This window comes from Vigna umbellata, chromosome 11 (assembly GCF_029865625.1).
Source record: "Vigna umbellata cultivar VRB3 chromosome 11, Vumbellata_1.0, whole genome shotgun sequence".
Lineage (NCBI taxonomy): Eukaryota > Viridiplantae > Streptophyta > Magnoliopsida > Fabales > Fabaceae > Vigna > Vigna umbellata.
Window position 1 is genome coordinate 1,728,673 of NC_142175.1, and position 15,390 is coordinate 1,744,062.

Here is a 15,390-nt window from a genome sequence, read left to right on the forward strand (position 1 = left end):
CTTCACAATTTGTCCTTCCTCACTATCTAGTCTTGCTCTATACGTTCCTGGTTCACTATCTCGGTCGGTGTGTACCTGTTAAAGATACTCCGATGTCAAAGTCAATAATTGAACCGTCCGATTATCCAATATAATAGTGACAGTAATTAATGCACAGTAAATACATCCACCTACTACCTGTTACCTTTCACTTACATTTATAGTTTTCTAGCGTAGGCCTAAGATTAACAATGTTTTAATCTCGGCCCAATTATGATTTGGTAGGCTTAATTTGTATCTGTCTTAATCTCCTTAATCAATATTCGTGTGCGCTTATAAGATTGGTCATCCATACCGATCGTGATTTATGTAGACCGTTCGATCATACGATACATTTATTAAATTTCAAAATACAAATTTTTAAGCAATCTTGTCTTATTAGACAATAAAGGTTGGAGCTGAGGTTGTTGATAGGAAAAGCTATTATGCTGGAGCCAGGGATGAGGAAGAGGCTGACGAGGTTGAGAGGATAGGATTAAAGGGTATTTTAGGGATTGAGGGTTTTGTGGGGGTGCAAGAAGAAAAAGAGAGATATAGCCTAGTAAATAAAACTAATAAAACCAGAAGCACTACAGTTAGAAGAAGAAAAAGTTACAAATCGCATGTTGTTAGTATCTAATGTAGTAAATTGCATCCCACAAAATTGGAATAGAATAAAAAAAAAAGAAAAAGAAAACTTAATATAATTTGGTAAAGAAAATGAAGTCTAAAAAGAATTTGTAAAGACATTGGTTAAACCCTACAGATGCAGAAACAGGGTTTTGTATAAGAATGGAAGAAAAATGAGTGTTGGAAGAAAGTGAAGAAAAACTGGCATGTGGGCTGTGACGGCAAAACCATTTATCAAATCCCATTTTCTCAAACACACCCTTCCACTTCTTCTCATGGCAAACCAAACATCACTCTCCTTCTCTTCTGGCTCTCCCGTTCACGCGCCTCTGAAGCGCGTGGGCACTCACAATGGAAGTTTTCACTGCGACGAGGCCCTTGGCTGCTTCATGATTCGCCTCACTCAAAAATTTAACAACGCCGAAATCGTTCGCACCCGAGACCCTCAGGTTTGGTTCATCTCTCATCTCTCTCTTTTTTAGTTTTTTTTTTTTTGCTTGATTGCTGAGGAAATATGATGTATTTTTGTATGGTTGATGGTCAAGTGTGATATTTTTGGGGTTTGGCTGGTAGAAAATATTTTTTTTGGTTTGGTCTTGGGAAATATGACTTTTTATTTTCTTTTGGTTGATTAGAAAAAAATTGTTTTTCTGGATGGGGGTCTGATTAATGAAAAACCAAAAAATTTATCTGTTTGGTTGCTGAGATATCCGCATTGGAAAGTACATAGTAATTAGGAAACGCACCCTCAAAAGCTAGCTATTATGGGAGAACAACCAAACATTTACATACTCTATCGAACCTGGTACCTTGTGGGATTTAAGCAAATTTACGTACTAAAAAGTAAAGCCAAATCGAAAATTTTCACCGATTGTTGAAAATGTGGGAATGTAAAATAAGTTAATAATGAAGCAGGAGACCATATAGTAATTTCACTTGTTTCAGTTTTGTGATTTCCTTAACGGTTTGCGTGTTTAGTTGCTTAGAAAATGTGGACAAGGGTGTTTCCTTTTGAGTTGCCGGCATTTTGGTTTGTTGAGGGAGTTTTCTTTATATTGTCATTGAATCATGAATGGGAGGGGCAGTGGAAATTTTGTTGGGAAGTTGTCTTAAGCTTTTATATTGTTGCTGCCGTTGGTTTTTGTTAGAGTTATTGGTTATTGTGTTTAAGTGTATGTGAGCTGTGAGTGTGTATGTGCTGTATCTGAGTGTGTGTGAGGTGTGTTCCATTCACTTAATCCTATAAATATAGGATTAAGGAGAAGGGTGTATACAACCAAGTGATTCAATATATTCCATTTTCACAGTTTTTTTATGTTGCCCTGTGTTTAGGGTAGACTTTAGCGAATGAATGGAGTGGAAGTTTGTGGTGTAATATCTGTTTTAAGTTTTTTTTCATAAATTGAGCTTTGGATCTATAGGTTTTGGAGGGTCTTGATGCTGTTCTTGATGTTGGGGGAGTCTATGACCCTGCCCGAGATCGGTATGATCATCATCAGAAGGGTTTTGAAGAAGTTTTTGGGCATGGTTTCTCCACTAAATTGAGCAGTGCTGGTCTTGTTTATAAGGTAAAATTCTCATCTAAACCACCTATTTTTGTTATGGCTTTATTATAACTTCTTGCTTATGTCATTTACCTCGATTGCACAGTGGTGAATTCCTCTGTTTTGTATAATGTTAAATTGTTTGTGGGAAATTTTATTCTAAATGTGAATACTATATTCCTTGATAATTATATTTAGATTGTGTTTTCTGTCTAGCATTTTGGAAAGGAGATTATAGCAAAAGAACTGAAGGTAGATGAGGTACACCAAGACGTCCATCATATATATTTGGCGGTTTACAAGAGCTTCATGGAGGTAATATATTTTTGAATATTTTTCCTGTCTTCCTGTCTCCATGCATACTTTGGATGAACTTGTTTGATTTAATTATTTTATGTACTTATTTTTAATTATTATGTTTTTATAATTGAGCAAAATCTGGGTTGAGGAGATTGAGGAGAGTGTTTATCAAGAAAATAGATGCTGAGAGGAGTCAAGCATCCTAATAGATTCTTTTTAATAGAATAGGAACTAACAGGAGGGGAACAATTATTGAACAGACTCCACTGGATTAGGGAAACTCAGTGGAGAGAAATAGGGCTTGAGGGATTTGAGAGCCGAAATAAATAGCCTACTAACTCCCTTTACAATCTGTCTATATGTCTATCAACCTAAGTAGTTAACTGGGTTTGATAGGGGACAAGCTGATCCACTTGATTCCTTGGGTCCATTCTTGTTTATCCTGGTGTAAACATTTCTAATTGCGGGTCAAGTAATCAAGCATTCTTTATTTTTTTCATGCATTGCAATAGTCAGTATTTTCAAGTATAGTCTATATTTCATATGTATGGTACATAGTTTTGAATTTTGCATGCTGTATCATAAAAAGTGGACTATGTAAGTCTAATTCAATCTCACAAAACTGGTTTAGAAAGATGAGATTTGTATTTACTTATGCAGTATAATTTGGTCATATGTTTAGTTGATGTGTGATCTTCAACAATAAAAAGGGAATGAGAAATAATATCAAGAACTAGATGGATTCAATTTTGCACCATAACTCAATTACATCACGATTCTGGTGTAGTTTTGGAATGCATGTTTCTACATTTCTTTGTTGAAATGTCAATACTCACACAGAGCCATTTATGTTCCATATACCAGTACAAGTGCAGTAATAATTAATTCTAGGTCATATATTTCCCAGAATAGGCTTTGCAAATAATTGGCCTGTGGGTGGTCTAGTGTCTTATTAACTTCTATGGCTTCTGTTACGAATTTTGTTTTATTGATATAGGTATATGTTTGGAAATTGTACATTATTGCTATAGATCAGTTTTCGTAATTGATATTCATTACCAAATGATTGATTGTAAGAGGACATTGGCTGACTTATGTTTTTGGGACATTCAACTATGTTCTTGGATTAGTTTGATAATTGCCTGCAGGGTGGTATATGGGATTAATGGTGCATTTGAGGTTAGTTAGTCGATCCAAACTGGATGTATGATATTAGTGTTATTGTTTAATTATATCAGGCAATTGATGCTATAGACAATGGAATCAATCGATATGATACAGACCTGCCGCCGAAATATGTGAATAATACTCATTTATCCTCAAGAGTAGGAAGATTAAATTTGGACTGGACAGATCCTGATCAGTCAGCTGAGAAAGAAAATGAGGCCTTTCAACGTGCCATGGCTCTTGCTGGCAGTGAATTTCTGGATGTGAGTCTGTCAGGCACTTTCTTTTTGAACTTCAACAGGAATAAGTGGTTTTAAAAATTTTCTTGCCTTTTTTACATTTTGGTTTGTTATCTGAGATGCTCCCCTCTTCACTTGTAGAGCGTTCGTTTTCATGTAAAGTCATGGTTACCAGCAAGGTCAATTGTAATGGAGACCATAGCAGCTAGACAGTCTGTTGATCCTAGTGGAGAAATTCTAGTTTTGACTAAATTTTGTCCTGTGAGTTGAAAATTCTCCCCCCTCTTGTAACGTTTTGTTTAATATTTGAATATGATTCATTCAACTTATTTCTATTCGGCTGTGCTATATTAAGAAATAACGATCTGAAGCTTGAGCATGTTCGACAGTTTTGAACATGTTGACAAATACGCCGAGGATCTTGTAATTTTCATGCTAAAATTAACTATTATGCATTTCATGAACAAATTTCTAATTTATGGAATATGTTAATGCTGAAAATGATGGTTTGACCCTTGAATGTGTATTTATTTAGACATCTTCGAGACCTCAACATTTCTTGATGCAAAAAAGGATCTAATTTTCTTATAATGCAAGCAAATATAGTCAGTGGAAGCAGCGTAATTTCTTGATGAAAAAATGATCTAATTTTCTTATCATGCAAGTAAATATAATCAGTGGAAGCAGGATATGATTAACTTTTTATTGAATAGTTTACTTATGAGCTTGTGATTCTCAGTTTCTGTTCATGGCTATACTTGTTTTCTACTCCTTAGCAGTTTTCTGTGAGTTTTATACAGCATCATTGTGTGATTTGTGCCCTAACAACACTAGTAGTTTTGGAGCAAAACAAATCCCTGGCGGTGTGATCATAGCTGATGTGGCACATCTGTGTTAGTAAATGGAACTGACTATTTTGGCTTACTTTCCTATTATATTTCTGTTCATTATTATAATTTCATAAAGCTGTATTACTGTATCAGCTAAATCTGTTAAAGCATTATTCTATATGTGTATATATAGTCCAGAGCATTGTATCATTGTTTTCCAGTCAGTAATGTTCCAGTCTTTAATCTTCTATTCATTCAGTTTTGAATAAGAATACTTTTTTTTTTTCTGCATTCTGTGGTTTGATATGGTATCAGGAGACATTCAGCTTCTGCAACTCCAAATATTTATTATCCAATTATATAAAAACCATCAACAGGCTGCTGCTTATAATATAGAATGGTCATCTTTGGCTAATGTACAGTTATATGTGTATTCTGAAAATACCTCAATTCCTCGAGTTCTTTATTCTCCCTGTGTATTACCTACATGGTACTATTAGCATTGTATTATCAGAAATTGTGAACTTGTGTTTTGTTTTCTGCAGTGGAAGCTTCACTTATTTGAGCTTGAAGGGGAGTTGAAAATTGACCCTCCAATCAAATATGTTCTATATCAGGTATTTGTTTATTTTCGTTTTCTCAGGTTCTATTCTATGTTTCTAGTCCCCATTAAGTCTCAAAATAACGTCTGGTGGTTTTTTACCTTTTAAGCTGATCGCTTAATGTTGTTCCAGGTGAAAATATCTTTTATAAGCTACAATAGGAATTTTTATATTATATTAGGGTTAGAGTTCTCTATATGTTTCACGGAATTAATTCAATATTTTTTTTCCTCATATAGTTTAATCTTTTCCAAGTTGGTACTGGAGCTCCTGATCTTGAGGACTCTGTTTCCACATGTCTTCATTGTTGTCTTAGCTGATGTTCCTTTTTTTAGGGTTGCCTGAAGTGCACCCGTTTCCTTTAATTATCAGGGTTGCCCAAGGTGCATCCAACTTTGTGCCACTGCCACACCATCTTTATCACTGTTGTTGCTGTCATTTTTGTTGCCACCGTTGTTGTTGCCATAGCTTGAATTAGATCAACAATCACTCTAGGAAATTTGTCATCCTTTAATTTGTCAACCATTGAACTTGCACTGCTATCGGAGTATCCATGTGCCTGCATGCTCCTCTTTCTTCTCTATGATTGGGCTTCATGTGACACAAGTTTCTGACTTGTGAGTGTGCATTCGATGTGTTTTTCTCAGCGCAGCTTGCTTTGTCGAAGTTACCCTAAGGTGGGTGGATTTAGACTTGCCCTTGTTTCACCCTTTCGCCTCTGGTTGCTCTTCTCTCCTTTGAAAGAAGTATTGTTCATGACATTGTTCTTGTTTTTTCTTCTCTGATATTTTTTAAAGTCTAAGGAATCTTGTGTTTTTGGCATGACAATTGCACTAAGCCATGTTGTTCTTCCATATTTGCTTAATGATAGTTTTAATGATCAAAGTGATCTCAAATGTGCTCAATTTATTAGAAGCACATTGAAGGGTACAAGTAGGCTCAACCATATTGCAGGAGAGGCCATTCCTAAGGATGACCCAAATTTCCAAATTTGGGACAATGATGACTCGCAAATTATGACATGGCTACGGGGATCCATGACTATAGGAATCAATAGATTATAGGTTTTATTCTAGTGCTCTTGAAATTGGGGAAGGTCTTGGAAATACTTTTTCTATGTGTCATTTGGTACCAAGCTGGGTGCTTTCTTTGTTGTGTGACATCATTTAATGTTGAAGGGTCTATGGATTTAGCTGGACCAATATCGAAATTTGAAGCTAGATAATAGTAGGGATGTTGTCACTCTTGCTTTGTTTGTTGAACAATCCCAAAATATTGAAGTTCTTATCAAGATTGATCCCTCAATATGACCTATTAGGACACATTCTTGGGAAGGAAAGAATTTCTTCTATTTCTAAAGTCTTCTATGGCGAGGGTGAGGAGAGTCGTCGAATGGTCATAATAAATGAACCTTCCAATGAAGAGTTGGCATGTTCTTTGGAAAGGCTTCCGAACTTGGGATCTCAAATCCTAGGAACATGAAATTCAACTTAAAAGGCAAGGAGGATTGTAGGTGCCCTCAATGTAAGATATTTGGCCACACCAAGGAGACTTGGTTCAAGTTACATGGAAAAGAGAAAGCTCTCATTTGTCTAGCCGAACTAAAAGGTCAGTCTTAAAGGAGGTTTATTACAACTTTAGATTCTAGAAATTCTTCCAGGATTCCTTTGTCCTCGTCAATTGAAGGAGTTTCTACATTATGCGTTGAAATTTAATGTCCATATACTCTTATGGATTCTATCAATAAGCCATCTTTTGGTACTTGCTTTGTAACCACAATATGTTTTTTATGACATTGGGCTTGTATAACTTGCCACAAGATATGCTAATAAACCTTGATTTGATTTCCACATCATTTGTGTTCCTTAGAAAATAAACACATTCGTTTGTAGAGGAAAATGAACAATTATCCTTGGCTTAGACAATTGTAGTTGTTCTTGGTTTTATACCTTGAAGAAAGTCTCATTAGTGTGGTAAAATTTCTTACAATGAGTGCACCAATGGTCATCCTTATCTTTGAAGTTGAGTTTTATGTTTTCGAGATTTGAAGTCCAAGGTTGTGGCAGCCTTTCCAAACATGGCAACTCCTTCAGGGGAGGGTTTATCTATCATTTCAATTCAATGAGTTTCCTCACCTCGGACAATGTAGAAAGTCTTTCCTTACCAATAATTTGTGCTCTAATAGGGTCATGTGTAAGATTCAATCTTGGTAAAAGTTGACATATTTGGGATTGTTCAACAAACTGAGCAAGAGTGAACATCCCTGCAAATTTCAAGCTTAATGAACATTGTAGAATAGAGAGGGTGTAGCATGTAGAGATATCGTGTTGTATGTAACCAGTATTTGTGAGGTCTTCCCAAATTTCACAGGCATTGGAGTAAAACATAATTTCTATTAGTTTCTATAGTCATGGATCCTTAGCCATGTAATAAATAATTCATGAGTCATCATTGTTCCAAATTTGGAAATTAGGATTAACTGATGATACAACCTCTCCTTCAATATGGTTGAACCTATCTGTACCCTTTAACGCGTGTCTAATGAATTGAACTCATTGGAGATAGTTTTATTCATTAAGGCAACTATCATGAGGTAAGTGTGGAAGATTAGCATTGCTTAATAGAGTTGTCGTGCCCAAGAATAAAGGATTTCTTAGCCCCCTCCTAAATAAAAAAATAGATAATAGTAGAAAAAAGAGAAAAAGAAAAATTTGTGAGCAATGTTGCCATGAACAATGATCTTTTCAAATGAGGGATTCATGTGAGGCAAAAGGACAAAACAATGATAAATTGGGAACAACCACCTCTAGGTGTTTCTGGCAACGCAAGCAGTAGTGGGAATAGCGATTGGATGGGCTGTGATGACCGAAATTTTTAGGCCTGCAAAACTCACTACTTGTGGAACAAGAGGCATGTGATAGCTCCAATTATATGGCAAGACTCGAGGGATGGACATATCAGAGGACAACATATTTACTTTCCTGGTGAGATTGTTAGTCTAATTGGCGATGATGGCAGTGGCGATGACAATGGTGGAAACTGTAGTGATAAAGTTGGTTCCTAGGAAACACAAGCTGGGTGCAATCATTGAAGGAAATGGCTGCATGCTAGGCAACCCCAAAATGGAATCGTAGCTAAGATTGTAAAGAAGAAATATGGAAGTAGAGTCTCTAAGATTGTGAGCTTTGGTACCAACTTAGGAATGGATTAATCTGAATGAGGAGATTTTATTCAATTCATTGATTTAAAATAGTACATTAGCCTTTAAATATAGAGAACACTAGCTCTAAAGTAAAGATTAGGAAGAGGTCTCTAGAATCTTCTTGCAACTTCTAACAACACACTTAATATCCTCCTGTACCTTATTAACTATATTTTCTTTTGAATCAACAAGTAGCCATAAGAATCTTTAGGCTCATGTAGTGAGCGGGATGCGAAATGAATTGGAGTATATTTGACTATGTGCATACTAAGAAAATGTCAATTAGAGCAACAAAGGTTAAAAGTTGTGTATGTTAAATATAATACTAAACTTGAGATGAGATAAAGGATAGAGAAGGCATACACATATTATCCCATGTACGTGTCCAGTATTGAATTAAATGACGAGTGGATAATCAAAAAGGGAAAGTCCTTGCTTAGTTATGCATGCTTCATGGATGAATGTACATACGTGTTTTGATGTTGATGAGGGAGCTAGAAGGAAAAGCGGTCCAAGAAACTTGAATGCCAAGTTCAACATGTAGGGAAAATCCACAATAGATGAGGATAAAGACGTTATTGAGGAAAGGGAAGAACTTTTGATCAATGAGGAGGATGTTTTATAGGAGTTTTTGTAGGCTATATTGCTGAGTTTATGTAGCAGCAAACAGCCCTTATCATTCAGCATCACTGTTTTTTGGGAGTATATGTTGCTCAATTGTGCAGCATCTAACAATAGTTGTTTGCTGAATTTGTGGAGTTGCTAGCCACTTTTCTTGGCCTTGTGATGTACACAGTATTGTTTTGTAATTTTATGACACTTTGTTAGCTATTTGGCATTGTGATTTCATTATATATGTGTATTTGTGGGTTTTGTATTGACCACGACTACTGTTTACCAAGGGTGTAAAAACCTGTTTCACCCATCTTTCCCTATTAGCAAAATTGTTTAAAATAAACCTTCATAAAACAATATTGTTCAATGATAGCCTATTATCGAAATTTTATGATTGATTATTTTATTTGAATAATTGACTAATCAATAACTTTAATCTATTTGTGCTTGAGAAGTTTCTACATTTGGTTTGCCACTTATGAGGATATAATGGGTATTTTCTTATACAAACAATTATATCAAATCACATAACTTTTAAAATATCGTTCTACTCTATTTTATCTATTTTTACTCTACCAAACAGTTATACATTCAATTTTATTCCTACCTCTTTCTCTCTTCTTACCATACTGTTTCTCTATTTCCATTCCCTAGAGCAAGCAAGGTTTTAGTCCTTCTTATGTTCCTTCCACCCCATTTCCACCAAATTAGACAAAGGTTAAAAAAGGAGATAGGAAAACTATGGTGTTTATCATTATTGACACATACTTGTCTGCATCTATTTTTTTTTTTGGTAAATCACACTTCTCTTGACAATTCTGATGACTGCATATAATTGTTCGTACCATTTTGCTTGGTGCTAATATTCCTGTTCATCATTGGGGGATGCCATCTTAACTGCATGTTTTCTTATTAATAGGATGCCCTCCTCCTCTCTCAATCATAAAGTTCCTTTCTCCATTCTCTTTCCCAATGATCCTCTCTTTCACACCTCTCCTCGAGTCTTTGGTTGTGTTTGTTTTGTTCACGACATGTCTCCGGGGCTCGACAAGCTCTCTGCTCGTGCGATCAAATGTGTCTTTTTGGGCTATTCTCGGCTTCAAAAAGGGTACCGGTGTTACTCTCCTGAAACCAAAAAGTACTACATGTCTGCCAATGTTACCTTTTTTGAACAGACACCTTTCTTCTCTCCCTTTGTTCAAGATGTTCATATCCTCCACCAGGTCCTTCCTCTTCCAATGGTTGAGTCTAATATCTCCAATGCCTCAGTCAATCCAAGTCATGCCCAAGGTCCTCCTGAACCTTCCTCTCCACATACTGATATCCTTCGACACAGTACCCCGGTGAGTAATCCTCTTCCAGAAAGTGGTGGATCTCCTCCTTCAGATTCTTCTCCGTCACCATCTCCTGTCACGTCTCCTGGTGAAGATGATTCTGCTTGGCCCATTGCTCTCAGAAAAGGTACTCGTTCCACTCGAAACCCTCATCCCATTTATAATTTTCTTAGTTATCACAGAGTGTCGCCCTCCTTTTATTCCCTTTTATCCTCAGTATCTCCTGTGGTTATTCCTAAAAATGTGAAAGAAGCACTTGATCATCCTGGATGGCGACAAGCCATGATTGAAGAAATGTAGGCTCTTGACCGCAGTCACACTTGGGATCTTGTGCCACTTCCCCCGGGCAAAAAGGCTGTTGGTTGTCGATGGGTATATGCAATTAAAGTCGGCCCTAATGGTAACATTGATAGGCTCAAAGCCCGGCTGGTTGCAAAAGGGTACACTCAGGTTTATGGTCTTGATTATTGTGACACCTTTTCTCCCCGTGGCAAAGATGACTACCATTCGATTGTTCTTTGCAATGGCAGCCATTCGTCATTGGCCACTTCATCAGTTGGATATCAAAAATGTCTTTCTCCATGGTGATCTTGAGGAAGAAGTTTATATGGAGCAACCTCCAGGGTTTGTTGCTCAGGGGGAGTCTGGTATGGTTTGTAAATTGAACCGATCTCTATATGGGCTCAAGCAATCACCACGTGCTTTTTGGAAAGTTTAGCTCCATTGTTGAAAAATTTGGGCTAAAACGCAGTGAAGCAGATCATTCAGTCTTTTATTATCATTCGTCTCCCGGGAAATGTGTTTACTTGATAGTATATGTTGATGATATAGTTATTACAGGAAATGATACTGCTGGAATATCTCAATTGAAGGAGTATTTGTGTAGACATTTCCAAACCAAGGATCTTGGGAGCCTCAAATACTTCCTAGGCATTGAAGTAGCTCAGTCAAAAGATGGAGTTGTAATCTCCCAAAGGAAGTATGCTCTGGATATTTTGCAAGAAACAGGCATGATTGATTGTAGACCTGTTGATAGCCCTATGGATCCAAATCAAAAATTAACAACAGAAGAAGGTGAATTATTCCCCGACCCGGAGAGATATAGGAGGCTAGTTGGAAAACTAATCTATCTTACTATTACAAGGCCGGATCTATCTTTTGCAGTTGGAGTGGTTAGCCAGTTTATGCAAGCTCCATGTGTTGGCCATTGGAATGCTATCATTCGCATTCTAAGGTATGTGAAAAAGGCTCCCGGGCAAGGGCTCTTATATGAAGAAAAAGGAAGTCTTCAGGTATCAGGATATTGTGATGCTGATTGGGCAGGTTCTCCTATTGATAGACGATCTACTACTGGATATTGTGTTTTTCTTGGAGGAAACATTATCTCATGGAAAAGTAAGAAACAAAATGTAGTGGCTCGATCAACAGCTGAGGCTGAATATAGGGCAATGACTTCATTAACATGTGAACTTATATGGGTGAAGCAGTTCCTTCAAGAGCTTAACTTCTGTGACATCCAGAGTATGAAGATGTATTGTGATAACCAAGCTGCTCTTCACATTGCATCAAATCCAGTGTTTCACGAGAGAACCAAACATATAGAAATTGATTGTCATTTTGTTCGGGAAAAATTATTGTCAAAAGAAATTTGTACTGAGTTTGTTGGATCAAATGACCAACTCGCAGATGTGTTGACTAAGTCGTTAAGGGGACCTCGGATTGAGTTTATTTGTTCCAAGCTTGGTACATACAATTTGTATGCTCCAGCTTGAGGGGGAGTGTTAGAATAATTATTAAGTCTACCTATGATTAGTATAGCAGGGCCTAAAGTAGGTAGTTGTGTGTTGGGTTATCTATAATGATTGTTCCTAGCAGTCTAGGACAATCTCTTCATCTTCCATCTATCTATTGTATCAGTTTTTATCTATATAAATAAGAGAACTGAGAAGGGTCTTGTAAGCCCTTCAGAAATATTTTTCTCAATTTTAGATCTCAAGTAGGATATAATGGGTATTAACTTATACAAACAATTATATCAGATCACATAACTTTTAAAATATCGTTCTACTCTATTTTATCTATTTTTACTCTACCAAACAGTTATACATTCAATTTTATTCCTACCTCTTTCTCTCTTCTTACCATACTGTTTCTCTATTTCCATTCCCTAGAGCAAGCAAGGTGTTAGTCCTTCTTATGTTCCTTCCACCCCATTTCCACCAAATTAGACAAAGGTAAAAAAGGAGATAGGAAAACTATGGTGTTTATCATTATTGACACATACTTATCTGCATCTATTTTTTTTTTGGTAAATCACACTTCTCTTGACAATTCTGATGACTGCTTGCGGATGTGGTTTAGCTCAAGTAGTAAGGATGAAAATAATTCACTTGAAAGGCATAGTTTAGATTTTTTATGCTAACAATTTCCTTCACAAAAAACCAGTAAGTAAAAAATTTATTGGGATGTCATCAATAGGGTGAAAATCAGCAAGTAACAAATTTATTGTGGACCCCGCCTTGGAAAATACTGGTATGTTATCAAAAGGGAGATCAAAAGTCAAAATTAACAGAAATGTAATATTTCTAAGGTAATTTGGCGTTATGGACTCATCCACACCCATTCATGTTGAGAACTAGTCATCTCAAGTGTGAGACTAGGGGAGAATCTATTAATGGGTGACATGAGGCCTAACACCTTTTTAGGATAGGTTTTGAATGACTCTTATATCATATAAAGAAGTGGACTTTTAAGTCTAATTTAACTTTACAAAACCAGTTTCTAAAGTTAAGTTTGTAACAACTTATATTATAACTTCGTTTTATTTCTAGTCAACGTGAGTTCTTCCACAATTTTCCTTTTTCAAAAATGAATGGAATCATTGGTGAAATCTTAGTACTTGATAAGTTATATCTTCCATTGCTTGAATTCCCGTGAGAATTTTTCTTCAAAGTTGAGTCTATAATTTTTGTGTGGAAAGGTTCTTCATATCTATGTTTTGTAAACCAAGACAGGTCATAAAATGAGTCAAAGGGACCAGTTCAAGGTTCACTTGATTAAAAAAGAACAGTAGTGGTTAAAATATATGAAAAATAACATTAGAAATATAATTTCATAATTTAGTAATACCAAAAATTAAAAGTAATGCATTTTATAAAATTTAAACATTCAAAGTACGCAAAAATAAAAATCATAGTGATGTATAGCATGAGTTTAGAAAAAAGTACATAGAAATAAAATGCTTCATTATATTTTAGGTTTGAGGTTTAGCAATACACAATAACTTTTATTTGGAGATTGCATATCAACTAGAGATATGATGAAATTATACTAAGGCACAAACTTCGCTTTACAAACTGGTTTTGTAAGATTGAGTTAAGTGTAAACCACTTATAAAGATGGTATTAAAATCCTTTCTAGCGATGTTTGTTGAGACTGCTGTCATTGAAGTTATGATAAAATACTCGAGTCCCTATATCACCATGAGCTTAATATCATCTCTTATCTGCCTTATTATGGTAGGTTCTGTTACACATTTACAGATTTCTGTACATCACCTAATGTCATTTACAGGATGAAAGAAGCAAACAATGGAGAGTGCAGTCAGTTGCAGTGTCTCCTGACAGTTTTGATAGCCGAAAGGCTCTACCCTCTCAGTGGCGAGGGTTAAGGGATGAAGAACTGTCAAAGGAGGCTGGCATTCCTGGCTGTGTTTTTGTGCATATGAGTGGATTTATTGGTGGAAACCAAAACTTTGATGGTGCCTTGGCCATGGCAAGGGCTGCTTTGAAGATGTAGACAAAGGATCATGTGAACCAAAGGCTATTGTCATTAATTTTGCATACTCAACCAGATTAGAACTTGGCACAGTGGCTTCAAGATGGTTCGATATCAACTTCAAGAACTTATTTACTGATATGTGGGTATACCTTATCCATATTTTCTTTCAATAGTTTAACCATGTACAATGGATATATGATGTTTAATTTATAGATTACTGTTATTGGTCTTAACGTTATTATCATCTATTAAGGATTATGAATTTTCTTGTTTGTTCTCTTTAGACAGCATAAGAAACATCAGAAATCGATAAACCAATTCTAAGAATCCATATTGCTTCTATCGTATTTTGGTAGTGTAGCTACTTTCCTTTGCTATAGCGATAAAAAATATTTTGTTCTCTTTGAATGTGTGTCCACTTACTATTGCAAAAAGAAACACTCTATTTGCAAAAATATTTTGTTCTCTGAGTTTTTTTGTGCTATTTTTCTGTTATGTCTTTAAAATATATTAAATTTTTTAATTATACTTACATTAATATTAATGTATTTTGAAGACCCAAAGAAATCAACAGAGAATTTGAATTCGTATGTGCCACATATGATCTCTAGTCGCAACATTGCAAAGCTGTAACAAAGCTTCAATTGTGATTAGATCTTCTAGAAAATATTGTGGTGCATAATTTTGTATTATAGTAAGTGAGGAAACAGTGAACTCCTGTGGCATGTTTTGAATTCACTCTAGTCTCCACAAATAGCATTCACTTCTTGTACATTCTATTTCAATTTTTTTAGTTTGTCGTCTGTAAGTCAAATAGTAAAAGGAAAAGTAAACAAAAGTAGCTTGTAAAAAGACTAAAAGAACTATATTTAAATAGAGATTAAAAAGGTAAAAGTTGTTTCATAGTATAATTTTACATGCAGTTTATATGTTTTAAAGGAGAACAATTCCTCAAATTAGATTGAGTTAATGCATGTAAAAGAGTTTTGAATAAATTTGTAAATAAATGAACTATTTAGTTTTGAAAAATAGAAAAGTAGGATTTAGTCTTGAATAATTAGTTTTTAAACTTTTACTACTTTATATTAAATTAGTTTAAAAAATACATTTTAGTAGAAAATTAGTTTTT

The 15,390-nt window shown here is 35.4% G+C and overlaps 1 protein-coding gene across 1 annotated transcript; it reads left to right on the top strand.

Moving 5' to 3' along the window:
• Positions 1–660: 660 nt before the first annotated feature.
• LOC124842582 (uncharacterized) lies at positions 661–14,603 on the top strand. The gene is made up of 7 exons (XM_088101485.1): positions 661–1,097; positions 2,070–2,216; positions 2,409–2,507; positions 3,731–3,922; positions 4,040–4,159; positions 5,274–5,345; positions 14,055–14,603. The coding sequence occupies exons 1-7, from the start codon at positions 855–857 to the stop codon at positions 14,277–14,279; spliced, it is 1,098 nt and encodes a 365-aa protein (XP_087957611.1). The 5' UTR covers positions 661–854; the 3' UTR covers positions 14,280–14,603.
• The last annotated feature ends 787 nt before the right edge of the window (positions 14,604–15,390 follow it).